Source organism: Pteropus vampyrus, unplaced genomic scaffold, assembly GCF_000151845.1.
Source record: "Pteropus vampyrus isolate Shadow unplaced genomic scaffold, Pvam_2.0 Scaffold250, whole genome shotgun sequence".
Lineage (NCBI taxonomy): Eukaryota > Metazoa > Chordata > Mammalia > Chiroptera > Pteropodidae > Pteropus > Pteropus vampyrus.
Window position 1 is genome coordinate 639,982 of NW_011889031.1, and position 23,863 is coordinate 663,844.

The 23,863-nt window shown below is 57.9% G+C and overlaps 3 protein-coding genes across 7 annotated transcripts in view; 1 reads left to right on the plus strand and 2 right to left on the minus strand.

The window, feature by feature from the left end:
• Window positions 1–9,873, minus strand: part of PRR12 (proline rich 12) — a 24,415-nt gene extending 14,542 nt beyond the window's left edge. Inside the window, exons 1-6 of the mRNA XM_023520167.1 lie at window positions 9,299–9,873; window positions 7,589–7,701; window positions 6,451–6,612; window positions 3,057–6,367; window positions 1,891–2,557; window positions 9–73 (exon numbers count right to left, since the gene is read on the minus strand). Of these exons, the coding sequence (XP_023375935.1) occupies window positions 9–73; window positions 1,891–2,557; window positions 3,057–6,367; window positions 6,451–6,612; window positions 7,589–7,701; window positions 9,299–9,384 (4,404 nt within the window). The 5' untranslated portion in view covers window positions 9,385–9,873. The remainder of the gene's footprint in view (window positions 1–8; window positions 74–1,890; window positions 2,558–3,056; window positions 6,368–6,450; window positions 6,613–7,588; window positions 7,702–9,298) is intronic.
• A 183-nt stretch (window positions 9,874–10,056) lies between these two features.
• On the minus strand, window positions 10,057–15,768 carry PRRG2 (proline rich and Gla domain 2). 5 transcript variants are annotated; one of them, XM_011374533.2, is made up of 8 exons: window positions 15,722–15,759; window positions 14,914–14,984; window positions 14,145–14,282; window positions 13,789–13,964; window positions 13,558–13,597; window positions 11,951–12,086; window positions 11,001–11,147; window positions 10,057–10,677 (listed from the first exon to the last, which is right to left on the minus strand). In XM_011374533.2, the coding sequence occupies exons 3-8, from the start codon at window positions 14,227–14,229 to the stop codon at window positions 10,659–10,661; spliced, it is 603 nt and encodes a 200-aa protein (XP_011372835.1). In that variant the 5' UTR covers window positions 14,230–14,282; window positions 14,914–14,984; window positions 15,722–15,759; the 3' UTR covers window positions 10,057–10,658. The 5 variants fall into 5 exon arrangements, with proteins under 5 accessions (XP_011372835.1, XP_011372836.1, XP_011372837.1 ...); XM_011374534.2 differs by lacking the exon at window positions 15,722–15,759 and adding an exon at window positions 15,661–15,678; XM_011374535.2 differs by lacking the exon at window positions 14,914–14,984 and having other exon boundaries at window positions 15,722–15,768.
• NOSIP (nitric oxide synthase interacting protein) overlaps window positions 15,749–23,863 on the plus strand; it is a 10,755-nt gene continuing 2,640 nt past the window's right edge. The window contains exons 1-3 of the mRNA XM_011374537.2: window positions 15,749–15,877; window positions 22,330–22,400; window positions 22,975–23,080. Coding sequence (XP_011372839.1) covers window positions 22,331–22,400; window positions 22,975–23,080 — 176 coding nt within the window. The 5' untranslated portion in view covers window positions 15,749–15,877; window position 22,330. The remainder of the gene's footprint in view (window positions 15,878–22,329; window positions 22,401–22,974; window positions 23,081–23,863) is intronic.

Sequence of the window (23,863 nt, forward strand, 5' to 3'; positions counted from 1 at the left end):
GGGGGTGGTGGCAGCTGGGGCGTCGGGGCGGGCGGCGGAGAGGGCGGAGGCTTCTCCTCCAGCAGCGGGGGCTCTGGGGACGAGAGGGGCGTCAGGGCTGGACCCCCGTGAACCCCCGTTCCCCAGAGTTTCGACCCGCTGCCCATCCACAGCCCTGCACGGCCCTCAAGTCCCCACTACCCCTCGTATCTGCTGTCAGTGAAAAGCGCTCCCAGCAGGTTCCCAGATTCCTGTATGGGGGTCCCAACACAGCCCTCCTCCCACCCTGCACCCCAACATCCCTCCTGGTGGAACTGAGTTCTTCAGCTGCCACCCACCTCTGCCCCAAGTCCCCCCTTCGCCTCTACTCCATATTCCTCTTCTGCTGCCCTCGCTCCTCCTTCAAAGCCTGTCTGACCCCCCCACTCACCTGTCACCTCCCCACCCCCACCTTCAATATCCAGTCCCTAGATGCCACAGGAAGCTCATGTCCCTTTAACTTCTCTCCAGTGTCCTCCTCGGCCTTCCCACCCAGACTCCAAAGACCCTCTCTGTCTCAGGGTAGGTCTGTGTCCCAATACCATTGCTCACTGTCGCCTTGCCCACACCGTGGCCAGGAGTGTTCCCCTGACCCATCAAAACCTCCCCCCGCCATCATCACTCCCCTGTTCCGCCCCCAGCCTAGCTCCTTGCCCTGCTCTGCCATGCCTCGAGTTCCCAAATGCCATCCGCCACCCCTAACACCTCTTCTCTTGTCCCTGAATCTGAATGTCCCTTCCTTGCCAACAGCCCCTCTGCCCCTCATTGCCACCACTTCCCATAGCCCTTTGCGATGACCAAGTCCCTCCGAGACCCCTTCCCGCGCTACTCCAAACCCCTGACGCCCGTCCTCGTGCCTGTTTTAGTCCGCTCAGGTCTCTTCGCTGCCTCAACGCCCTTGTCCGGCTCCTCCCGCCTCTGAAATAGCGCCCTCTGCGCTCTACCTCGCTTCCTGCTCGGAGGTCTCGTCCTCCACGTCTTTCTTGGCCTGTTCTCCATCTTCGGATTCATGCCCTTTTCCTTTCTGCTAACTGCCCGTGGGTTTTTGCAACATCCCCCTCTAATGCCCTGAAATCTCTCCTGATTCCTACAACCACTTCTTCTCCGTCCCCGCATCCTTAGCTAGGAGCCTTCCAGAGCCTTCCGAGGCGCAATCTCCCCGATCACACAGATCCTGCACGCTTAGAACCCTCCACTGTGCCTCGTCCCTTCCGACGCCTCTCTTCAGCCTCATGTACCTTCACGTCCTTCCTCAGCTCCCCGCAAGACCTCGCTATTCCTTAGGACCCCTCTGAGTCATCAAGTACCTTCGTTAACTGTCCCGAAGCCCCGCCTCCAAAACCCCTCTTCCACCTGCGAATAAATACTCCTCTTCCTTCATCAAAACCCCTTAAGTTTTGTCCAAAGCCTCTCTCAGGGAAGAAACACATCCAGACCCAACCGTACCCCCAGCCTTCCCCTCCCATCCCCACAAGACCTGACTAGTCAGCGTTCCTGCCTCTCTTTAAACTGCTCTCTCTCTCTCTGCCCCCCAGACACCTCTCTATCCCCAGATCCCACAACAGTTTTAAAAGCTCCCTGAGTACCCAAACCCCCAACTATCCCCATCACTTATAACCTGCCCTGTCCCCCAGCATTCTCCAGCACCCACTTTGGGGTCCCTGCAATCCATTTAGTATCTGTGAGCAGATTAGAAAAAAGACACCCCTCTCTCGCTCACCCTCATCAGGATGTCACCTCCACAAATATGCAAAGCTACGTCATCGAATGCAAAGTGTCCCTTCAACAGCGTGTAATCTGCTCAACCGTACCAAGTGTCCCTAATGACAGGAAGCCCCTGCCCGCCCCCGGAAGCTTCTTCCCAGAGCTCACCGGGCGTGCCACCTCTGCTGGCACTTGGGAGCCTCGGGAGCGGGGGAGGCCCGGGGACTGCAGCCTCAGCAGCCAAGGGAGGCCCTTCAGGGGTGGAGGTGTCCTTGGGCCCGGTGAGGGGCGGGTCGTCCAGGGCAGAGATGGCCGAGGAGATGCTCTCCTGCAGGTCCCGGTTCTTGGCGACGGAGTCCTCCTCATCCGAGGAGAAGGAGGGCAGCGTCTCAAGGTTCCGCTTCAGCTCCTCGTCCAGACGCTTGCAGGGCGAAGGACAGCCCAGCCCCAGCCCCTCGCTCTCGGCAGCCTCCAGGGCGCCCCCCAGCCCGAAGGCGCCGGTGGGTGGGGGGTGTGGCACGGTGGCGGCTGTGGGGGGCTGGGGCTGCAGGCCCCGGGCCGGCACGGAGGGTGGCACGCTCTTGGGGGGACTGAGCGGGGGCGTCAGGCCGGCCTGGTAGAGCGGTGGGTGGCGTTTGCCCGACTTGAGGAAGTCCAGGAAGGAGGCCATGAAGCCGGACTTCATCTCCGGCTGCTTCTCCTCCACCTCCTTGATCTTGGCCTCGATCTTCTCCCGAGTCAGGCTCGAGTCCAGGCTGTTGTGGTCAGGGCCTGACACGGCGTCGCCTGATGCGGCACCCAGACCCTCGCCCGCCTTGGGCACGGACAGCTTGATCTAGATAGGGGGCGGTGGCGAGTCAGGGCCCCCACCGGCCGAACCCCAAGTCCCTCCTTCCCTCAAGCCCAAGAGTTGGAGCCCCTAGCCCCCACCTCACTTAAGACCCTGAAGTTCAAATTCCCAGACTCTCAACCTGTAGCATCCTAGAATTCAGGCCCACAGAGACCTTCTCTCAGGATCCCATAATGCCAGGACTAGAGTCGCCCCCTTGTTACTCACTGACCTCTCCCTGCTCACGGCCCAGGAGTCCGGGGCTCCAGACCTTCCTCCCACAGGACCCGGACACCTAGACCCGATGGGCAGTCCATCAGGATCTAGAGACGAAGGACCCGAACTCCAACCCCTTCCCTCCCTCTGGACCCAGGTTACAAGTCTCATATCCCCGACGGCAGAACCGTGGAATTCCAGCCCTTAGCGTCGTTTCCTCACAGGTTTTAGTATACTCTGTCTCCCCCATCACGCCCAGAACCTCCAAGGGGGCCCCAGCTGCCCTCACCTTAAGTGGCTTCAAGGGCTCCAGCCGGGTGCCACCTGCCTCCTCAGCCTTCCGGCCCCGGCCGCGGCCTCGGCCCCGGGGTTTCTTGGCCCCGTCGGTGGGCGCGGAGGCGGAGGCTGGCCCAGCGGTGGCGGGGACCTCCAGCGGGCGGATCCGGGGCCTCCCCCGGGGCCGGGGTGGGCCGTCGCGCTTGGCCTTGGTGGGTTTGCGGCCCCGGCGCCGGGGGCCGTCGGGACCAGGGTTGGGCGGACAGAAGTCAATGTCGCCCAGCGGTGAGAGGGCCGGGCGCGAACGGCAGCTGGACACCAGGTCGGGCAGACGCCGGGGGTTGAGGCGGATGTCGGCAGGCACGTCCGCCTTGTCCTCGTCCGCCTCGAACTCGTACTCCTGCGCGTACAGCTTCTTGGGCGTCTGGAAGGGTGGGTCGCGGCGCCGCAGCAGGTGGAAGGAGGACGTCTTCAGCAGCTTCTTTGGCTTGGTAGAGCAGAAGATGGGTGAGGTCAGGCCTCCCTTGGGCTCGGAGGCAGGTGGCGGCGGAGGGGGCGGAGGGGGCGGCGGAGCCGCCTGGTGCGGCCCGCTCTGGATCAAGCCCAGCGGCTCGGCGTTGACCGTGGAGGGCAGCTCGGGTGGCTTGTTGGGGTCCAGGCCCAGGCCCGGCGTCTCGGGCCCAGCTCCAGACGCCCGACCCGGGCAGTAGGGCCCGTAGGGATCGTAGGCTGGGGGCCCCGTTGGTGGGCCGGCCCCTGCCTTGGGGTCGCCTTCGTCCTCAGGGGGCCCGGCTTTGCTGTAGTCATCCGCCGCCCCTCCGCCGAACATCTCCTCCATGGTGGGGAAGAAGCTACGCTCCTCGTCTTGGAGCAAGGAGTCGGGGAAGCAGATGGAGGTGAGCGGCATGAAGCGGGGAGCCTTACTGCCTTGTGGGCTGGGGCTGCGGTAGGCACCCGAGGGATCCTTGCCTTCCGGGTTTGGCGGGCCCACGCCAGTGTCACCGGGCCCAGGGGGCAGGGGCTCCAACGCCCCAAGCAATTCCTGCATGGCGCCTGGCGGCTCCAGGCTCTCCTCCGGTCGCAGACGGGGGCTGGGGGCTCCCGGCTCCAGCCCGTGGCTGCGGAGATGGGCCTCGAGCTGGAGAGGCATGGGCGGCGGAGGTGGAGGAGGCGGCGGAGGCGGCTGGGGCGCCCCATCACGGGGGGCTGGCTCAAGGAGATGGACGCTGACTTTGGGGGCGCTGGAAGAAGGGCTAGGGGCGTGGCTGAGGACCGAGGGAAGCAGCTGGGGGGGAGGCGGAGGCAGCACCAGAGGGAGGTCGGGCCCCCCTGCCTCCAGGAGAAGGCCATGGGGGGTGGGCTGGGCGGGCTGGGCCGTGGGAGGTGGGGGTGGGGGGCTCTTTTGGAGAAAGGCCCCCAGCTCCTTGGCACCTGCCCCATAGTGGACAACTGAGGTGGCCAGCCCCTCGGGGGTCTCGCCGCCCCGTTCTGGCCCTTTCTTCTTCTCCTTCAGCCTCCCCAGGCCTAGCTCCAGAGCCGCTGTGGCACCCTCGTCCAGGCTGGCGCTGGTACGGATGACACTCTGCAGATGGTACCTCTGGGGGTCTTCTTTAGCCAGCTCGTAGGGTGTGCCTGGAGGACCCCCGGCACCACCGCTACCCCCAAGTCCCTTGGAGGCATCTGCCGCCCCATCTTCGCCCACCAAGCCGTCCGCCCCTGAGGTCCGCGGGGGGCTGGGTGCCTGGAGGAGGTGCTGGATGAGGAACTCCTCGTCCTCCGTGCGCTCAGCAGGAGGCCCCCCAGGGCCCGCTAGCAGCTCTGAGCCGTCCCCCTTGCCCTTGTAGCCACCTGCTCCGGCCGCATAGCTGCCGGCTCCCGGGGGTGCGAGGAATGGGGCCGAGGCCAGGACAGAGCTCAGGTATTTGCCAGGGGCTCCCGGGGAGCCGACTCCGGGCTGGCGGCCGGGGGCAGGTGGCGACTGCAGTGGGCGGATGATGTGAGAAGGGCTGGCCTCTCCACCTCCCCCCAGGGAGCTGGGCCCCCAGCCACCTCCGTGGCCTGAAAGTGCTGGGGAATGACCAGTACTGTAGCTGAGCGAGGGGCTGGCTGTGGGCAGCCCCTGGGAATGGGCAGCTGGCCCTGGGTAGGGCTCACCCTGCACCCCATACAGCTGCCCCTGCAGCTGGTCAGGGGAGTAGCTCTGACATGTGGCGAGGCCAGGAGGCGCAGGGCCGCTGGGAGGCTGTGGGGGCCCCCCAGAGTAGCTGGGGCCTTTGCTCAAGTCCTGTGCTTGTCCGCCTCCAAACCCTTGCCCATAGGCCTGGGGTCCCAGGAGACCCTGGGGCTGACCAGGGGAATAGGCCTGGCCTCCGGCCCCGCCAGCCCCAGACGCCTTCCCAGTGCCATAGGCCGTTGCTGGCCCACCCAGGCTCTGGCATTTGGGTGTGGCGGTCGAACGCGGCGGTGGGGGCCTGTTGGCACCGCCCGCAGCTGCTCCATATCCGCCTTTGCCCGTCTTATAACCAGGTGACTGAATGATGGGGCGGTAACCTCCGCCACCACCCCCTGCTCCCCCTCCTCCAGCCGCCTCAGGGCCTGCAGCCCGGCCCGACGCCCCAGCCGTGGCTCCACTGGGCCCAGCTTTGCTAGGCTCACCAGAGCCTGGGGAAGGCTCCCCACCGCCCAGGGGGCTGCAGGCCAGGTTGGCCCGGTGGCCCATGGAGGGATAGCTGCCTCCACAGCTCAGGTAGTGCTGGAGGGCATGGGCTGGGGGTGGGGGCGGCGGGGGCTGGGCACTGGCTGGCCGCTGGTAGTGCTTGATGACGGTGTCCTGGCGGGGTAGGGCCCGCTCGGGCGGCGGTGGGCCCGGGGCAGCACCCGAGAAGTTGTAGAGCTGTGGGGAGGATTGCTCGGCGGCGGCGGCGGCGGCGGAAGAGGAAGCCAGTAGGTTGAACTGAGTCGGGAGGTGGCGGGGAGGTGGAGGTGGGTCTGGGGGGCCAGGGCGGTAAGGAGGGGTCTGGGCCGGGCCAAGACCAGCGGGCCCCAGGACACCGCCCCCCGCCAGGCGCTCAAAGCCTAGCGAGGAGGGTACCGTGGGTGCCTGCGAGGGCTTCAGGTGCAGCACATCGTGAGGGGACAGGAGCCCATTAGCTGGGGGACTGAACGGGGGGTCCTGGAGACTGAGGGACGAGGGCACTGGGAAGGGGCGGCTGCCGAAGGAAGCCGGGTGCTGGTAGGCCGACAGGGCAGAGGAGGACGGAAAGGTGCTGGAACCCGGCAGGGCGCCTGAGATGAAGAGCTCCGTGGGGCCTGGCGTGTGCATGGCTGGGGACAATGGAGGAGACCGGAGGTCAGGGCACACCACAGCCAGCCCCATCCCGGCCCTCCTGAGCTGGCAACGGACTTACCTGTTTGCCAGGAAGGACTGCGGAACTGAGAGAGGAGAGAGGAAGCAGAGGGGCCAGGCTGGGGGCCCCGGGACTCCAGGGCCGAGATGAGGTTCATGACGGAGGCGTCGGGCCCTGCTGAGCCCGCGTGGTGGAGGCCAGTGTCGAAGAGTCCAGAGAGGCCTGGCCAGGAATGGAGGGGGGGTAGAGTCAGCTAGGTACGGGATAGGGCAGGGTGGAAAGGGAAAAGAAAAAGCCAAGGCAAGTTGGGTCAGGAAAAGGGGTTAGAGGGAAAGGGGCAGATTCAAAGAAAGTCTGCAGAGATAAGCTAGGAAGATGCCTGCATTGCAAGCAGGATGCCGTGCAATGCAGTCATAAAGGCAGAGAGCCCAGGAAAAGAAAGGTAGATAAAGGGGAAAAAAAAAAAAAAAACCTTAAGCGAAGGAAGCGGGAGCAGAAGGGCAGAGAGTCGTGGGGGGGGGTGGAGAGACCAAAGGATTTGAATAATTCCAACAAGGGTAGGGATAATTCCAACCCGGGAGAACCAGAGGACAAGTCTAAAGGGGTTGAGTCAAAGTGAGAGGATCCCGGGGGGAAAAAAGGATGGGAAGGGGAAAAAGGAAAGGAGCCAACCAGGAGGTCAAAAATCAAATTGGACTACACAGTATCATTCCTGGTCCATCTAGGGAGGGAGGCTGGAGCACAGGCAGGCAACCAATCAGAAGCGTCAGAGGCAGGGCCACAGGGGGAGAATAAGGTAGTAGGCAAATCTAAGGGAAGGGGGAGGTCCAAAGATTCAGCCAATCAGGAAGAATGGGAATCAGGAGTAAAGAATTCAGAACCAAGGAGCCAAGTGAATGGGCAAGCCCAGAGGGAAGTGATTGGGGTGGGCTAGTGAGGCGGAAAAGCCTGGAAGAGAAGGTGGGATTTGGGCGCTGTGGAGATGGGGCCAATTGGAACGAAAGAGGCGGGGCCAGAGACAGGGGCGGACGAATCCGGCATAAAATTAAGCAGCCTCAGACCAACCAATCAGAGGAGGGGTAGCAAGGGGCGGGGCAGGATGCAGCGCACGGCCAATTAGGAAGGGTGTAACTTTCAGCAGCCAATCGGCTGCCTCGGAGGGAGGGCCAGCTCGGGCGGGGCGGGACGGGGGCCGTACCTGCCGGGTGGTGGTTGGTGGCATAGCTTTGCAGTGGGTGGGGGGCCGCGTAGGCCTGGCGGTGTAAGATGTCCGTCTCGGGGTGCGAGGTCCTGGAGCTGCCATAGACCAAGCTGGGGGGAAGGGGGATATGTTAGAGTATCCTCCGAAGCTGCCCTAGGAGAAGGGAACTCAGCAAATTTCCCGGGGAGTCGAGGGGAATCTTCCAGCTGATTGGGGGTTATCCTAAGGAAACTTGGGTCCTAAAGGAAAGACAAGGAAATCGAAGAGCCTAACTAAAAAGCCATAGAAATGGTCCCCACTCGAGCCAAGTAGCAGCAAAAAACCCTGAATTCCAGCAAACAGAGCCCAGAGAGTCTCACATTTACAAACACGGACACGCACAAGGATGAGACAAACTGAGAGGTTCTAGAGTTAGAAGTGCCTTGAGTGGAAAATGTGGACCTCCTGCCACACAGAGATCCCCCTTCCCGCTGGTGACTCAAGGCCCTGGGGCCAACCCCAGAACTGCGCATGGACACCCCCTCTTCTGCAGACACGTGGGCACACGTAGGGCCTGAACCTCATGGGTACTGCACAACCAGTCGGGAGCAGCGGGCAACAGATTTTTCCCCAAACGACAGGGATGTGGGATGGGCAAGGGATAGGAAAGTACCAAGGTACAAGTGCGAACACGAACACCGTCCATCCCCCGGGGGCTGAGGGTCAAATGCATGGGTCCAAGCGAAGCCAAGTATGTGTGCAAAGAGTATCCAACTCATCCGTGGGGAAGGAAAGATACGGAGCGAAGAGTCCCACATGGAAGTAACACACGTGTGGTCATGCCCGGCCATGCTGGGAAACCCAGGTGTGTGAGGAGAGGGAGGTGCAGGGGCAGGTGAGGAGTGAGGGAACTACACAATAAACAGTAGGAAAGGGGCAGATCCGCAGGCGAACCGGCTGCCTGGCTACGCACGCACAGGGTCCACGCTCTCTCTCTCTCTCTCACACACACACACACACACACACACACACACACACACACACGCACACACGAATCTTCCCATGCAACGGCCCCAATCCAAGGCCCAGACTCAAAGAGGTCAAATACTCCACTCGTAGCCATCAACTAGGATTCTCTGCCTTTGGGGGTGGGGAGTTAAAGGGGGCGTGTCTCAGATGCCAGGACCCCCCCCTTACACACACACAACACCAGTTTAGGAAGGGGGCGGGGCCCCGTGCCCACTCTGCGCGCGGAATTTCGGGGGGGCCCCGAGTGGCGCGGCCTCGCGCAGTCCCGGAACAATGGGACCTGGGGGGGCGCCCCCCAGGTCTGCGTTCTAATTCTCCTTTCCTTCCCACCTTTGAAAGGGCAGAGCCTGGGGAGCGGAGGGGAGGGGTCAGCAAGCAGAGAATCCAAGGATGCGGGGAAATCCAGGCCTTGCTTCGCCAGTCCCTCCCACCTTCCCAAGGCCTTTCCGTCCTAAATTGTTTTGCACCCCCATTTTCCCGCTGCATCTCTCCCTTTGCAAGCCGGAGCTGGCTTTGGCGGAGTTTGCAATTTGCAAACTGGGGCGGCGGCGTTGTTGCAAAGCGAGGAAGGCCGCTCCCTTGCAAGCCGGAGGGGAGTTTGCGATGCACGCGTCGCCGGGCGGGCCCGGCCCGCCCGGCCCGGCCCGGCTTGGCCCCCACCCCTGGGCCCCTTCCTCCAGGCCACCCTCGGTTCCTTACCTAGCTTTCGCTGACCTCTCGTAACTCCATCCCGCCCCGGCGCCGAGCGGGTCCCCGAAGCCGGCGCTGGGGTAGTTCCTGTCCATGAATTGGCCGCGGTGGAAATTGGGGGGAGGGGGAGGGAGGGAGGGAGGGAGGGGGCGCGCGCGCGCTCTCCTCCGCCGCCGCTCCCTCCGCTGCTGCTTTTTTTCGCCTTCTCTCTCTCTCTCTCTCTCTCTTTTTCTTTGCTGCCGCCGATGGCCCGGGAAGGCCCCGGGCGGGGGAGGGAGGGGACAGGGGCGGAGGGGCGGGCAAGGGAGGGGGTGCAGCCGCCGAGCCAAGGAGGGGGGAAGGGGGGTTCCCTCTTGAGGGAAAAGGGGGGGAGGAGGGACCCCGCTGTCTCCGCCTTTGCCCCGGCGCTTGCAAGAGAGAAGGGGGAAGCGCGCGCTCAGGAGGGGGCGTCCCGGGCGGCCCCGGGGTGGGTGCGGGCGCTGGGTGCTCGCTCTCTCGCCGCCGCCGCCGCCGCCTCCTCCTCCTCTGCGCTCACGGTGCAGCCATCTTTGCACAAGGCGGCTGGGGGAGGGGGGAGGGGAAGGGGGGGCGGGCGGCGGGGTGTCTGGCTGCGCTCCGCTTCCTCCCACAATCCCGTGCAAATGCGAAAAAAAAAAGAACGAGAGAGACAGACAGCGCAAGCAGGGCCTGGGGGTGTAGGGCGCAACATTTGTACAGAAAGCCAGCCAGCTTCACCACGCGCAGACGCGCCTGGGATCGCGGTTCAGTTTATTTGATTTTTGATTTTTATTTTTTTGCATTGTTTCACTTTCTTTGGTTTCTTTTCCAAAGGATTTTTATTTAGGGGAAGAGCCGAACTCCAGTCCCCCGGGTGCAATGCGAGCCTGCCCCCAGCAAGCACGCTTGCAAACATGCCACCCACCCTGTCCCTGGGTTGCGAAGCGCCCCTGTACGAGCACGGGGAGTGCACGAAGACATGCGTGTGCACGGGCGGGGCTCGGCGTGTGCGTGGCCCTGGAGGGAGATGGTCGTGTCAAACCTGTCCACACACGCAAGTCCGCACACCCGGCCCGCGCGCCTGGGTCCGAGTTTCCACGACACGCCTACCCCGGGGGCGGGGCTGGTGGGTACCCCAAGGTCAGCAGAGCATAGGGGCCCGCGAGGCGCCGGGACGCGGGAACACTTTCTCCAGGGACATGCGTGTATCCGTACGCGGCGGAAACACGTGTGCCAGGGGAGGCCTTGAGCCAGAGGACCCCCTACTCCCACCACCCCCCAAGCTCAGCTCCGCAGTTTGAGGCCTGGGGGCTTCCGGAATCCGGTGTGAATCTGGGGCACGGTTCGGGGACCCCGGCTCGGAAGCTGCTCTTCAGCGAGGCCTCCGGAGGCTGCATGGGGAGGGGCACAGTGGGGAGTCAAAGACCGGGCTGTTTTTCCTTTTTTCCCCCTCAACCGAGACCACCCCGACCCGCCCTGCGCATCTCAGCCAATCCCGGACCCTCTGAGCACAAGACCCACCCTCCTCTAAGGCTCCGCTCTCACAACGCTGGGCCACGCCCCTGGGCAATTGCACAAGGCCCCGCCCCCGCGCTCCAAACCTCGCCTCGAATAATAACCTCGAAATTCCAAGTCCCGCCCCTGAGCACACGCCCCTCCTCCAGCAGTGCCCTCCCCTCTGCTCCCCGCCCCCGGGAGAAGCCCAGCCCCGTACCTGGTGTAGGGGGGCGGCGGTGCGTCGTGCACCCCAGAGGCAGCCAGAGCCTGCTCGTAGGTAGGGAGGCCTGGGGGTGGGAGTAGAGGCAGGGGCGTCGGCGGGCCAGGCGCGCTCAGAGGACTCAGAGAGCTGATGAGCTCGGCCCTGGGGACACAAGGTGCACGGTTAGCAGGGGGAACCTATAGGATAGAGAGACTTAGGAGCTGGAGGGAAGATTTAGGAAGACAGAGACTCTGAGGGTGTTAGGGGAACAGAGACAGAAGGAAGATAGGCCCCGGAGAAAGAGGGTCACCTTCCATCTGACACCCAGAAAAGCACCTCAAAATGACAGGCAGATGCATAGGGACAGGCAGACCCAGAAATCAACAACTGCTGAGACAATTCACAGACACACATGTGCTCCAGATACAGGCAGAGTAATGGAGAAAAAGACGGCCCTGCAGAGAGGCAGGTCAACACTGGAAGACACGCAACACAGATGCCCACTTAAAATAAACTCTTCCTAAAAATCCCCAGACCCACTATACTTCCAAGACTGACACTCAAGCACCCTTTTAGACCCTGCCGCTGAAAAAGACATACCTAGACAACTACAGGCACACACAAACGAGCTACACCCTGGACCACGGAAACTGACATACCACAGACACCCACAGATAGCCATAGACCACAGGCTGCAGCCTCACCAGATACAATATCCAGAGCAATAATCGCACAGAAACCTGGCAGCAAATACTGATCGAGCTCCTACTGTGTGCCAAGTACTGAGGATACAGTCAGACAGGCAGACAGATACCACAGCTAGACACATGATCTCCTTAGATCTTTCATCAGTGCCCACCTGTCCCCATTCCTCGGCGCACGTCCTTAGGTCAACCCTTCCTCCCCTGCACATCCTTCTCTCCAGCCCCCAGCCCCTAGCCCCATCCTCCCTGAAGCCCCCTTACTCTTGAGGACAGGGCTGCTGGCCTCGGCGCCGTCGCCAGTGGAGATACCAAAAAGCTCCCAGGCCGGCCAGGACAATGAGCAGGATGCCAGATGTCAGCCCCACAGCCAGGCCTGCTACGTCCACTCGTCCACGCCCTGCAGTGGGGGAAGGTGGGGGGAGCCACTGCTTCAGGGGCTGCCGACCACCCCAACATCCAAATGCCTTTCTCCTGAGGTAGGAGTACTGGCCAAGAAGCAAGGCAGCGCTGGGGCCACTTCCTAGCTGTGTGGCCTCGGGCAACTCACCTCATTTCTCTGAGCCTCCATTTCCTGTTCTGTAAAATGGGATGATAACCCCTCTCTGACAGGTGGCAAAAATTCACTGAGATAAAGTACATAAGGGGGCTGTGACAATTTCATCTGGTACTAGAAAATACAGACACGGTATCCCTATGATGACAGAGGCCCCTCCCTGGACACAGGGTGAGTCAAGGCCATCCTAAGCAATCCATCTGCTAAGACTGCAGGTGACACACTACAGTAGGACAAAGAGAATTCATGTGGCCCCTGTCCTAAGGTGCAAACTCTTTAGCAATCAAAAGCCTCTAGTCTGAGAAAAAGGGTCAAGGAGCACAGGGAGGGGTGTACAGGCAGGACCCCAGTTTTGTGAGGCCTTGCTAGGTGTTGCTGCTGGGGAGATCAACTTTAGTATTTGGGGCTTTCCTCAAACAGTAAACCCCAGGCTTTTAGCCCTTTTGGCAAAAAGCTGCACTGAGAAGCCAAACCCTCCAGATTCTGACATGTTTCAGGTGGATTCAAGAAGCCACCAGGCATCCTTAGGCTTGTAGCAACGCAGTTACCTCCCCTAGCAACCGGGCTCCAATGTGAGCACTCCAGCCCAGACCTAGGGCCTGTTGCTAAGGTACATCCACCCCTAGCAACCATGCCACAAGGGGGTGGGGCCTCTGATGCCTGGAGGGGGGTCCTCTCTGGGCAAGAGGCCTTGGGTCCCGAGCCTGGCTAGGTGTGGTTGCTAGGGAGAAGGCCCCCTTAGCAACCAGGCTGAGGCTGGGATGGGCTGTGGGGGAGGGGAAGCCAGCCAGGTAGTGAGTGATGTGGGGCTTCCTTGGTCCGGCCTGGGCAGGCCTTGTTGCTAACCAGCAGCCCTTCCCCCCCTTAGCAACAAGGCTGCAGCCATGATGGGGCCTCAGAACTCGGAGGAGGGGTTGGGGGGTGGGTGGACTGGTCAGGTGAGGGCCCACAGGCTTGGAGAGGCCCTGTTGCTAGGGAACAGCCCCCCTAGCAACCAAGCTACAGAAGGGGCTTGGGCTCTGAACTCCAAAGAGAAGCTCAGGTGAGCCAGAGCCTCTCAGCCTGAGGACGGATGGACCCCCAGGCTGTAACTCCTCCCTCCACCCCGTACTTCCCCCTTCCTGGAAACATGGGACACCTTCGAATAAGGTGTGGTGGGTTCCTCAGGCAGGGGCTCCAGTCTCAAAGGAGGGAACAACCACCTCCAGGAACTCGGGGAGCACAGAATTTGGAGTGGGGGGTGATGATTCGGTTCCCGTGGGGGAAAGGGCTACCTTAGCCGCACAGAACAACAGGGCTTGGCCCCTCTGCTCACCTCCTTTGCCATTGTAGATGTAGGTCTCCCAGAAATGTTTCTTGAAGGGGTAGGAATAGAGAAAGCGGAAAGACAGCTGTCAGTTGGGAGATCCTACATGCCCAAACCAGCCCACCCTGATTTCTGAACCCCAATCAGTAGAGGGAGTTGAGAGCTAGAACAGCCCCCCCCCCGACCTCCACCCTGGATCCTGGAGAAGACAGAGGGACTCCGGGGTCCCCAAGCTCTCACTGTCTGAGTATTGTCCTCGAAGTACTCCCGTGCCTCTTCCCAAGAACACTTCTCCTCGTAACACTCCCGTTCCAGGTTCCCTGGTGTGAACAGCTCCAGGTCCCAGTGGTTGGCTCGTGGAACCCGCCTATGGCTGCCCAGGAAGTTCCAGGCCTCTGGGGCGTCCAGGAAGACTTCTGGGCATCAAAGATATGAGGGACAGAAAAATGAAGGACTAGGGACTTGGAGATACCTGAACCAAAGGGGACGGAGAGCTATGGGGTCCTGGGATAGGAGGGGACTAGAGGCAAGGGTTCCTGGGTCAGGGGAAGTTGGATGTCAGCTCCTGGACACCAGCTCTTCCCCTGAACACCCACCTTGGTCTTGCTCTCCACTGGGCGAGGTGTCCAGGCAGGTGGTCAACCCCAGGTATAGCAGCAGCAGAGAGGGGTGGCTCCTCATAGTTTGTGGACACCTGGAACCAGGTGTGATAGAGATGACAGGTGCCTCAGCCCCTAAAGAACAAGGCAAGGTCTCTCTGACTGGACTTCTGTGGCCCATGAATTATAACAAGAATAGCACACACTGGCAAAGCCTGTATTCTGGGCCAGGCACTGTTCAATGCAGTTTACCTATACCAACTCAGTTTAATTTTCACAGCAGTGCTATTATTATCCTCATCGTATAGAAGAGGAAATTGAGGCACAGAGAGGTCAAAGAACTTGAACCTCCAAGATCACATGGTCTGCAAGATTCAGAGGCAGATTTGAGCAAAGGCAGAGTGCCTCCAGAGACTGGAGCAGGGAGCTTATTATTTCCCCCTCTGTGTCTGCAGCCCCTAGCACAGTTTTGGCACATAGTAGGTGCTCATAAACATGTCCATTGGTGATCGAGATTCCTTCCTTCCTGATAATTTCCATATGTCCCATCTCGCTCCATACCCATTACCACATCCACCCATAGAGACCAAAGCTTACAGGAGAGGCAAGAGCAGGGGCCTCTATTCTTGGGTCCAAGGGGAGGAGGAGGCAAGGGCCCTGGACTCCTGGGCTTGGGGTTCCCCAAACTTCTGAGACCCAGAGGAGCAGGGGAGGCAGGACGCCAATGTCCCCAAGCCAGGCTCTGCCTCCAGGGACATTCACTTACCTGCTCAGATGTGTGAGCACTGCCCCCTCCTCCTTAAGCAGGGCCTCCGAGGCCAGCTGCGGCCAGGACAGCTGTGAAAGGGGGCAGGCGAGAGGGGAGGGGAGGGATGGGTTTCCCACTCCGCTCCCGCGCTCCCTATAATCGGCCCGATCCCGGTTCCTGGCAGAGGGGTGGGGTTTGCGACTACCTGTCCTGGGCGGGACTCAGGTAAGGGACAGAGTATTTAAAGGGACCTTATGATGAAGGGCCCGTCCAGAGCCCCATAGGGAGGCCAGAGTCTCTGACACCGTGGGGCACTTAGGAGATTGGATATGCGCCTCCTCGCGTTTCCCCAACGGGAGATCGCCCAGCTGAGCTAGGAAAACAAACGTCTAGGTCACCAGATGTCTAGCTATCTACAAACTGGCGGGAACTGTATGCCTTCGTCCCTGCGGGAAGGCAGATATGCCGCAGTAAATTTCTGTTTCCTGGGGTGATTTGGACGGCTTTGACTTTCGATTTCTCAATTGCTCTGTTTATCAAATGGGAACAGAGGGGCTGTCCCTTCTCAATTGTCCCTTAACTTAGAGCAAGAAAAGTGGATGATACACGTAGGGAAGTGGGCTTCCCAATCGCAGGAGGAAGTGACTAGTCCTTAAACTCGGGCTTGGAGAGACGCAAAGCTTGGGTACAAGTAGGAAATCACCTGCCCTGGCAAATGCCTAGTAGGTACTAAGCGCGCCCCAGAATCACGCAAGTTTCACTAACCGGAACCTTCGACCTGTCACTCACGTTTCCGGAGGGAGGAAGAGAAGAAGGGAGGACTCACCAAACCAAGCGAGGTACCTCCGCAAGTAGGGGCAACTCTCCTTCCGGTTTCTTCGACTGTGCGGAAGTGGGCGGAGCTACGAAGGAAAACAGCCTTCCTTTCCGGGGTAGGGGCACAGTTGGAGAATCATCGAAGGGACGGAGAGACGCTTCTGAGGTGAGTTCCAGGCGGTGGCGGCATCGCCGGCCCGCAGGCTAGAGTCCTGGGGTCCTGAGGGAGACACGGGCAGGATTTCGATAATCCACTCGTCTCTCAATGCCTCTTAAGTTTCTTAATTTAAAACAATCCCCCTTCCATCCCACTCTGTATTTTTTCTCGCTGTAATTTCAATTTTCATTGAAGAAACTGGGTCAGTTATTCTGTCGATCATCCCACCATCTGGATTTGTCTTTTTGTTTCTTTATAATCTCATTTCACTTATTCCTCCATGCCAGGGTTCCACAGGCCAAAAAACCAAATCCTTGTCCTTTAAAAAAAAAAAAAAAAAATCAGCTGTATCAGAATATACTTCACATAACATATAGTTCACCCATGTAAAGTGTACAGTTCAGTAGTTTTTAGTATATTCACAGAGTTTTGCAACCATCACCCTAGTCAGTTTTCATCTCTCCACAAAGAAATAAAGTACCCATCAGCCTGTCACTCCCCACGTCCCCACCCTGCCGTCCCCGCCCCATCCAGCCCCAGACGACCACTAATCAAATCTACTTTCTAACTCTATGGATCTACCCAATCAGGACATTTCACATAAATGGAATCATTTTTCTGTCTGGCTTTTTTCCACATAGCGTAACGTTTCAAGGTTCATCCACATGGTACAGTGGATCCGTGCTTCATTCTTTTTATGGGTAAATAATATTCCTTCGTATGAGATCTACCATACTCTGTTTATCTGTTTATCAGTCGATGGACATTTGGGTTGTTTACACTTTTGGGCTATCGTGAATAACGCTGCTGTGAACATTTGTGTACACGTTTTTGTGTGGATGGACATGTTTTCATTTCCATTGGAGTTGGCATTGCCGAATCAAATAGTAACTCTACATCTAACCTTTTGAGGAACTGCTAGATTTTCCCATCCTCAGTGTATGAGGGTTCCTCCACACGTGTTATTATCTGACTTTTTGGCGTTAGTCATTCTAAATGGGTACGAACTGGTATCTCGTGATTGTGTTTGCATTTTCTCAGTGATTAATGACGTGGAGCATTTTTTCATGTGCTTCATGGCCATTTATATATCTACTTCGGAGAAATGTCTATTCCAATCCTTTGTCCATTTTTGAACTGGGTTATTTGTCATTTTGTCGTTGAATCAGAAGTTTTTTTATATATTCTAGATACAATGCTTTGATCAGATATATAATTTACAACCACCATCTAAGTTTGTACAGCCTGCAAGCTAAGAATGCTTGTAACATATGTAAATCATTGGAAAAAATCAAAAGAATAATATTTTGTGACCCAGGACAATGTTATGTGACTCAGATGTCAGTGTCCAGAAATAAAGTTTTATTGGAACACAGCTCTGCCCATTCGTTTACATAATGTCCATGGCTGCTTTTGCCATGCAAGAGCAGGGTCGAGTAGTTGTGACAGGGGCCATATGGCCTGCAAAGTGGAAAATCTTTCCTATCTGGCCCTTTTTGGTCCATCCCTGCTATATTCTCTGACTTTCGAGGTAGGAAATTAAATCTAAAGGCTTGATTAAATTTAGATTTGGCCATTTCAGCGCTGGTAGCTTCCTGTTGCATAACGCCTGTATGTCCCACTTTTAGTGATGATGAGACCGATGAGGGGCTTCAGATGGTGTTTATGGACTTAATATTTGTCCCCTCCCCCCAAATGCATATGTCGAAGCCCAGCCCCCAACAAGACTATTTGGAGATTCGGCCTTTATGGATGTAATTAAGGTTATACGAGGTCCTAAGGGTGGGGTCCTAACCCATCGGGTTGGTGTCCTTGTAAGAGGAGATGCCAGAGAGTGCTCTCTCCTCCCAGTGGGAACACGAGAAGGTGGCCGGCCATCTGCAAGCCAGGGAGAGCATCCTCTCCGGAACCCAACCATGCTGCCACCCTGATTTTGGTCTTCCAGCTTCCAGAACTGGGAGGAAATAAACATCCGTTGTTTAAGCCACCCGGGCTGTGGTGTTCGTCTGGGCAGCCCAGGCAGACTAACAGACAGGAACAGCACAAACCCGCCATTGTAAACTACTTTCTTTCCGCCAGCCAGTTTAGCACTGAGAATTCCTAGTTCCCATCAGCCTTTCTCTGAATGGCATCAGTCGACAGTCGTCCTTCCTATGTTTTTCATCCGAGCAGTTGGGTTTTTGTCACGAGCTGTGTCCAAGAAGCAGTAGAAGGGAGTGACTTAAAGTTCCGTTTTTAAAGCTCACTGGGGCCGGTCTGTCCCTCTGGGCATCTGTTTTGTCACCTGTAAGCTGGGGAGAACCTACCTCTGGAGGTTGTCACGAGGACTGGGTGCATTCAGACCTGTGAAGTGCTCAGGGCCCGGCGCATAAATGTTTGAAGGTTATGATGATCATTTCTATCATTTTAGTGCTTTTGAGATTAATGTGTTGATTGTTGGGGCGATCAGTTCATTGATTACATAGTTCTCTTGGCATTGGAAGTCGTTAACTGATGTCATCGCGACTTCTCTGAGCCCCCTACCACCCAGGCATCAGGCAATGCTGCCACCTGGACAGGGGTCTGAGCCAGGCCCCCTCTAGCGGTTCCTAGTCTGGAGGGGGAGCTAGTGAGGGGTAGCAGCTGTGCCGGGAGTAACTCGGGCATTATCAGGGCTCAGAGAACACCTAACTCAGCCTGTAGAGCTGCCCAGAGAGGCGACTCCTCCATGAAGCCTGGGAGGAGGCAGGGGACAGGGTTTCTGGGAGGAAGGACCAGGCACACATTAGCTGTCCTGTTCCACGCCGAGTCCAGCACAGTGCCTGAGGCCGCCTGCAGCCAGGCCACAGACTCGGGGACCTGGGTCGAGCCCGGGCTGCACGACCCCGGGCACCTGCTCGTGCCTCCGTCCCTCGTTTGTGGCAACAGTTTGGGTTGTGGTGTACTTCGACGGAGTCACTCTGGAACGACAGGGGTGCGTGAATGTGCGTTTAGTTGCACCCGTGCATTTTATGAAACCTCAACATAGGACAAGTGTCCTCAGTGGAAAATTTAGTGTCTGAATTGAGATGTGTCGAAAGAGTAAAATATACCCTGGATTTTGAAGACTTTGTGCAAAAAAAGGAATTCTCAGATCGTGACCTGCCTGGAAGGACTGACAGTTGTCACATGGTTGAGATGGCAGCTCCAGAGCCCAGCTGCTGGAGTTCGAATCCTGGCTCTGCCACTTCCCAGCTGGGAGGCTGATGCTAAGCTTTTTTACCCCTCCCGTAAAATGGGAATGATGACAAAATAGTCCATGTAGCTTTGATGTGTCCTCTCCGAAATCCTAGTGGCAGCAGATGGCCCTAGTTCTGTTTTGTACCTTGAGACTGGCCTTGCGTGGTGGCCGAAAGCTCAGCTCCCAGGGTCTGAGGTCACGGCCCCACCACCTGCCTTTGACCCCTGGCAGGCGGTTCTCAGACTTTACAGTCTCTGGACCTGGAAGCCACCAAAGACTCTGAGTTCTACCAAGATTTGCCCTCTCAGAAATTAAAACACATTAAAAATGTTCTATTGAGAGACAATTCACATAACACAAAAGTCACCCACTTAGAGTGTACAGTTCCGTGGTTTTTAGCGTGTTCACTATTTTGTGCCACCGTCACCACTTTCCGATTCCAGAACACTTTCATCACCCCAAAAAGAAACTCCGCGCTCCTCAGCGGTCACTGCCCAGCCCCCAGCCCCCAGCCGGTGCCGACCACCGTCTGCTTCCTGTCCGTGTCCCTGTGGATTTTCCCTTTCAGGACATCTCATTTAAATGGAAGCAGGAAGACACGGCTCCTGTGCCTGGTTTTTCTCATTTATTGTAACATAACTTTCAAAACCTGAGGACGAACAAGCACGCCTTCCGTTACCCTCAGAGCGGTGACACCCTTACACGTCACAGCCTCCGAAAACGCCACCGTACAGTCTCCACAGAGGAAGAGGAACAAAGGGGAATTGACTGTCGTGTTATGGAAATATCTTATGGGCCCCCTGAAAGTATCCTCGGGACCCCGGGGGTCCCTGGACCTTAGTGAGAACCACCGCCCCGGGCAAATGGCTTCACGTCTAAGCCTCAGTTTGTCCATCTGCAAAGTGGACGTGGTGATGGGACAGACTTCGGAGGGTGGCCGAGGTTGGACGCTGACGAGACAGGGGCGTGGAGAGTTGCCAGTGGTCAGGGATCAAGCAGTGTCGCTCGTGATTATTCCCATATAATATGAAAATCATGTAGCAAGGTAAAAAAAAAAATGATAATACTCCCTTTCTAGCCGTTCTTCTCTCTCTCTGAGGGAAAACGTCCCAGTTCATGGAGGCAAAGACGTAGAAATACCCTGTTCTTGGCCCCGGGACAAGCAGCCCAGTGCCAAATAGCACAGAGGGTCAAGGCAGTTGACAACTAAGAATAGAGTGGGGAATTTGGCTGTGAGGAGGTCAGCCCGACCTTCATCAGTGGCAGTTGGGGTCTGGGTGGAAGCCAGGGGACCGGGGCGGAGGAGTGGGTGGCAGGGGAGCGAGGGGAGGCAGCAGGTGCTGGACACTTGCTCAAAAGCTTGGGGGTGAGGGGGGAGTCGGAGGAGGGGGCCGTGGGTCGGGTCGGGGTGTTTCACCAAGATGAGCTTCTGCGAGCAGCAGCACAGCGGCCACTTTTGGGGTAACGAGTGCCCTCCGTATCTCAACTGGGACATGACGAGGGCGCGTACGTTTGTCAGAAACGCATCTCGCTGCCTCCTCGGCGTGTGCGTCTGTCCTGTGTCACTAAGCCTGAAAAAACTCGGCTCTGGGACGAAGACACCAGTAGGGGGCGAGCGAGATCCGTAGCTCACGGAGACGTTTGTGTTTCAAGTCGTCAAAGTGAAGGGCAAGTTCCTGAAAGCAACCAGAAGGGGGAAATGAATACAGAGTTACCTCTCACTCTTTGGGAGCTCTCGGTCGTGTCCCCCACCCCCCAATGCCACACCTCCGCCTTCTGGATCCTCCTTGCCCCCCAGGGACCAGGAGAGAATATTTCTTGAACACCCCTGGTGTGTCACGCTATGAACATGACTTCATTGAGTCTTCACAGCAATCCAATCCCTTGGTTATCACCACTTTTTACCCCAGGAAACTGGGACTCAGGAAGAGGCTGTCGCCAGTCCAGGGCCACACAGAGAGTAGGAGGTCAGCCTTAGACTCGGCCCAGGCAGCAGGTCCCATTGCTTAAGTCTCCACACCTAGATCCACCTAACCCCGTCCTTCTCGTTTCATTTATTTGGTCCTGTTTGTCCCCTGCGAGTCCCCTCCCCTACCTGGGCAACCATTCTGATATGTGTGAACCGTATCGTTTCGTGCATGTGTAGATTGTTAGCGATCTTGTTTTATTTCTTCCTCTTTTCACCCACATCGTGTTTTTAAGATCCATCCATGATGCTTTGTACACACCTAGTCGTTCGCGTCCCACGGCCGCGTAGTCTCCATGATGGGCAATCACTGTCCGTTGTCCTGGGGAAGGACATTCATTTGGCTTCGGCGTGCCTGCGGTGTAGATAACGCTGCTGTGAACATCTTCGTACGTGCTCCTTTGTACCTGAGACTGTCTTTGGGGCACTAACACCCAGGTGTGGAAGTGCCTACACTCACCTTGCTAAAGTACCTCCAGCCTGTGTTCCAGGACAGCTGACCCTGTCCACTCAACCCCAGCATCGCCCGACAGTTCGCAAGACTGACCCCACATCCCCAGCAAGCCTTGGTCTCACCCGGCTTTCAGAGTTTCCCCGGCCAGCCTGATGATACGTGTAACGTGATAGCTCAGTGTGGTTTCCATGTGGGTAGAGTTCGAACATCTCTCCAGCCCCTTGCTGGTCTTTGAGCTTCTTCTGTCAATTGCCTCTTCGTGTCCTTTGCTTGTTTTCCTATTGGGGTAGCTGAGTTTTTCTTGTGGATTTGCCAGAGCGCCATGTGTTGTCAGTTCTGCTCTGGATGTTTGTTTTGAAAACTCAGAATTTATTCTAGTGCGATGGAGACATTAGGGGTCGATTTGAGCATAAAGCCTTTGGTTACATGTGAGTTCATCCACAAGAAAGACTAAGCGAACCCAGAAATCCATGCTCAGTTGGAATGAGCACGCAGGCATACTGAGCACAGAGCACATGCACCTTGAACGTCAGCCGGGCACCTCAGTTCCCCGTGGTGCTAGAACTTTCCATCAGATTTCGGATAACTCTCCTTCCGCCACCTCACTGTAATTCATAAGGCACAGCCCGGCCGACACCCACAAGCAAACTGCAGGTCTTTTTCAAAACAGTGACTTTTCTCTTTTTGGAATGCGTAAGGATTCCTTAAGCATTTAACGTGTAACACTGTCCTTCCCCACCCCCCACCCCCAGCTTTCCCATCTGGGGCGCAGATCAGCTCTGAGGGCGTCCCTGTGCGGGCTCCCTCCGGCCACCACTGCAACTGTCCCTCCCTTTCCCTAGGATGACGCGGCACGGGAAGAACTGCACGGCGGGGGCTGTCTACACCTACCACGAGAAGAAGAAGGACACAGGTACTGGGTTGGGAGGGGGACATGTGTCTCAAAGACGCCGTTTCGGTTCGTACCTCTGGTTGTGCTTTCTGTGAGTGTCTCTCCCCCAGTTGATGGTCATGAACACATATGTGACAGTCCACGTGAGTGGCAAGCCCCCCCCCACCTACTGTGCAGGCTGACCTTGGTCTCTGGCCCCTCCAGAGGTCAAGCTGATACATGTGGCCAAAGCCCCCGGGTGAACAAACACACGCTTATCAGGCAGGACACTCCAAGGGTCTAGAGGGTCCCTCCCAGCGCACCAAGGAACGGTCCTTTGTTGTCACTGTTGTCATGGCCGTATTTCAGAGGAGGAAACTGAGGCCCAGAGAGGTTCAGGTGCTTGAACTTGGTCACAGAGCCAGAAGAGCTTTAGGGGAGCCTATCGCCTCCCCTCTGGGGACTAACACCTTCCTGTGGGTGACACACAGCCCAAGCTCTTAGCCGCCTGTTTCTCTCTGAGTCCCCTTCCCCCTGAGTTCTCCCCGTGCCTCTCTCTTGGGGTTTAGAGAGGCCTGTGTCCCATCCCTCCATCCTTCTACCTGTCTGTTCCCAGCGGCCTCAGGCTACGGGACCCAGAACATTCGACTGAGCCGGGATGCTGTCAAGGACTTCGACTGCTGCTGCCTCTCTCTGCAGCCCTGCCACGACCCCGTCGTCACGTGAGCTGGGGACACGGGTGATGAGGACAAGGGAACTTCAAAGAGGGGGCGACAGGGGTGCACAGCCAGGGTGCTGAGGGCAAGCATTAACCTCTCAGAGCCTCAGCGTCCTCTTCCGAGACGTGACCACGATCCCGGTATGGTTTGTGGGGAGTGGGAAAGAACAGCTGGAATAGAGGGGACAGCTCCTAGGACATCGCCTGGCCCGTAGTGACCACTCCCGTGAGGAATACTGTCACCCGCCCCAGACGGCCCACAGAGGCTTCAGCGAGATACTGGGCGTAAGGTACTCAGTCCAGTGACTAAATGCGTCCTCGATACAAGTCTGTTCTATAGAGAGGGTGGCGAGAGTGTACTGTGGTTCAGGGTCCCTGCAGTCACCGTCAGGTGTGCGACTCACTGGAACTCACAGACATCAGCAGAGCTGTTAACTCACAGCGCAAGTTTATTACAGCGAAAGGACGTGAATGGAAATCAACAGCGGGAAGAGACACATGGCACAAGGCCCAGGCGAGGCCAGGCGCGAGCTCTGGTGGTCTGTCCCAGCGGAGTCACACGATCAGCCCTGTATCCTCCCAGCCGTGATGTGCGACAGCTCGCGGGCACAGCACGCCCACCAGGGAACTCACCCGAGCCTCAGTGTCCAGGGTTTTTATTAGGGGTCGGTCACGTAGACATGGCTGACCACCGTGTGGCTGACCTTGGTCTCCAGCCCCTCCAGAGGTCAAGCTGATACATACGGCCAAAGCCCCCGAGTGAACAGACACGCTTATCAGGCAGGAC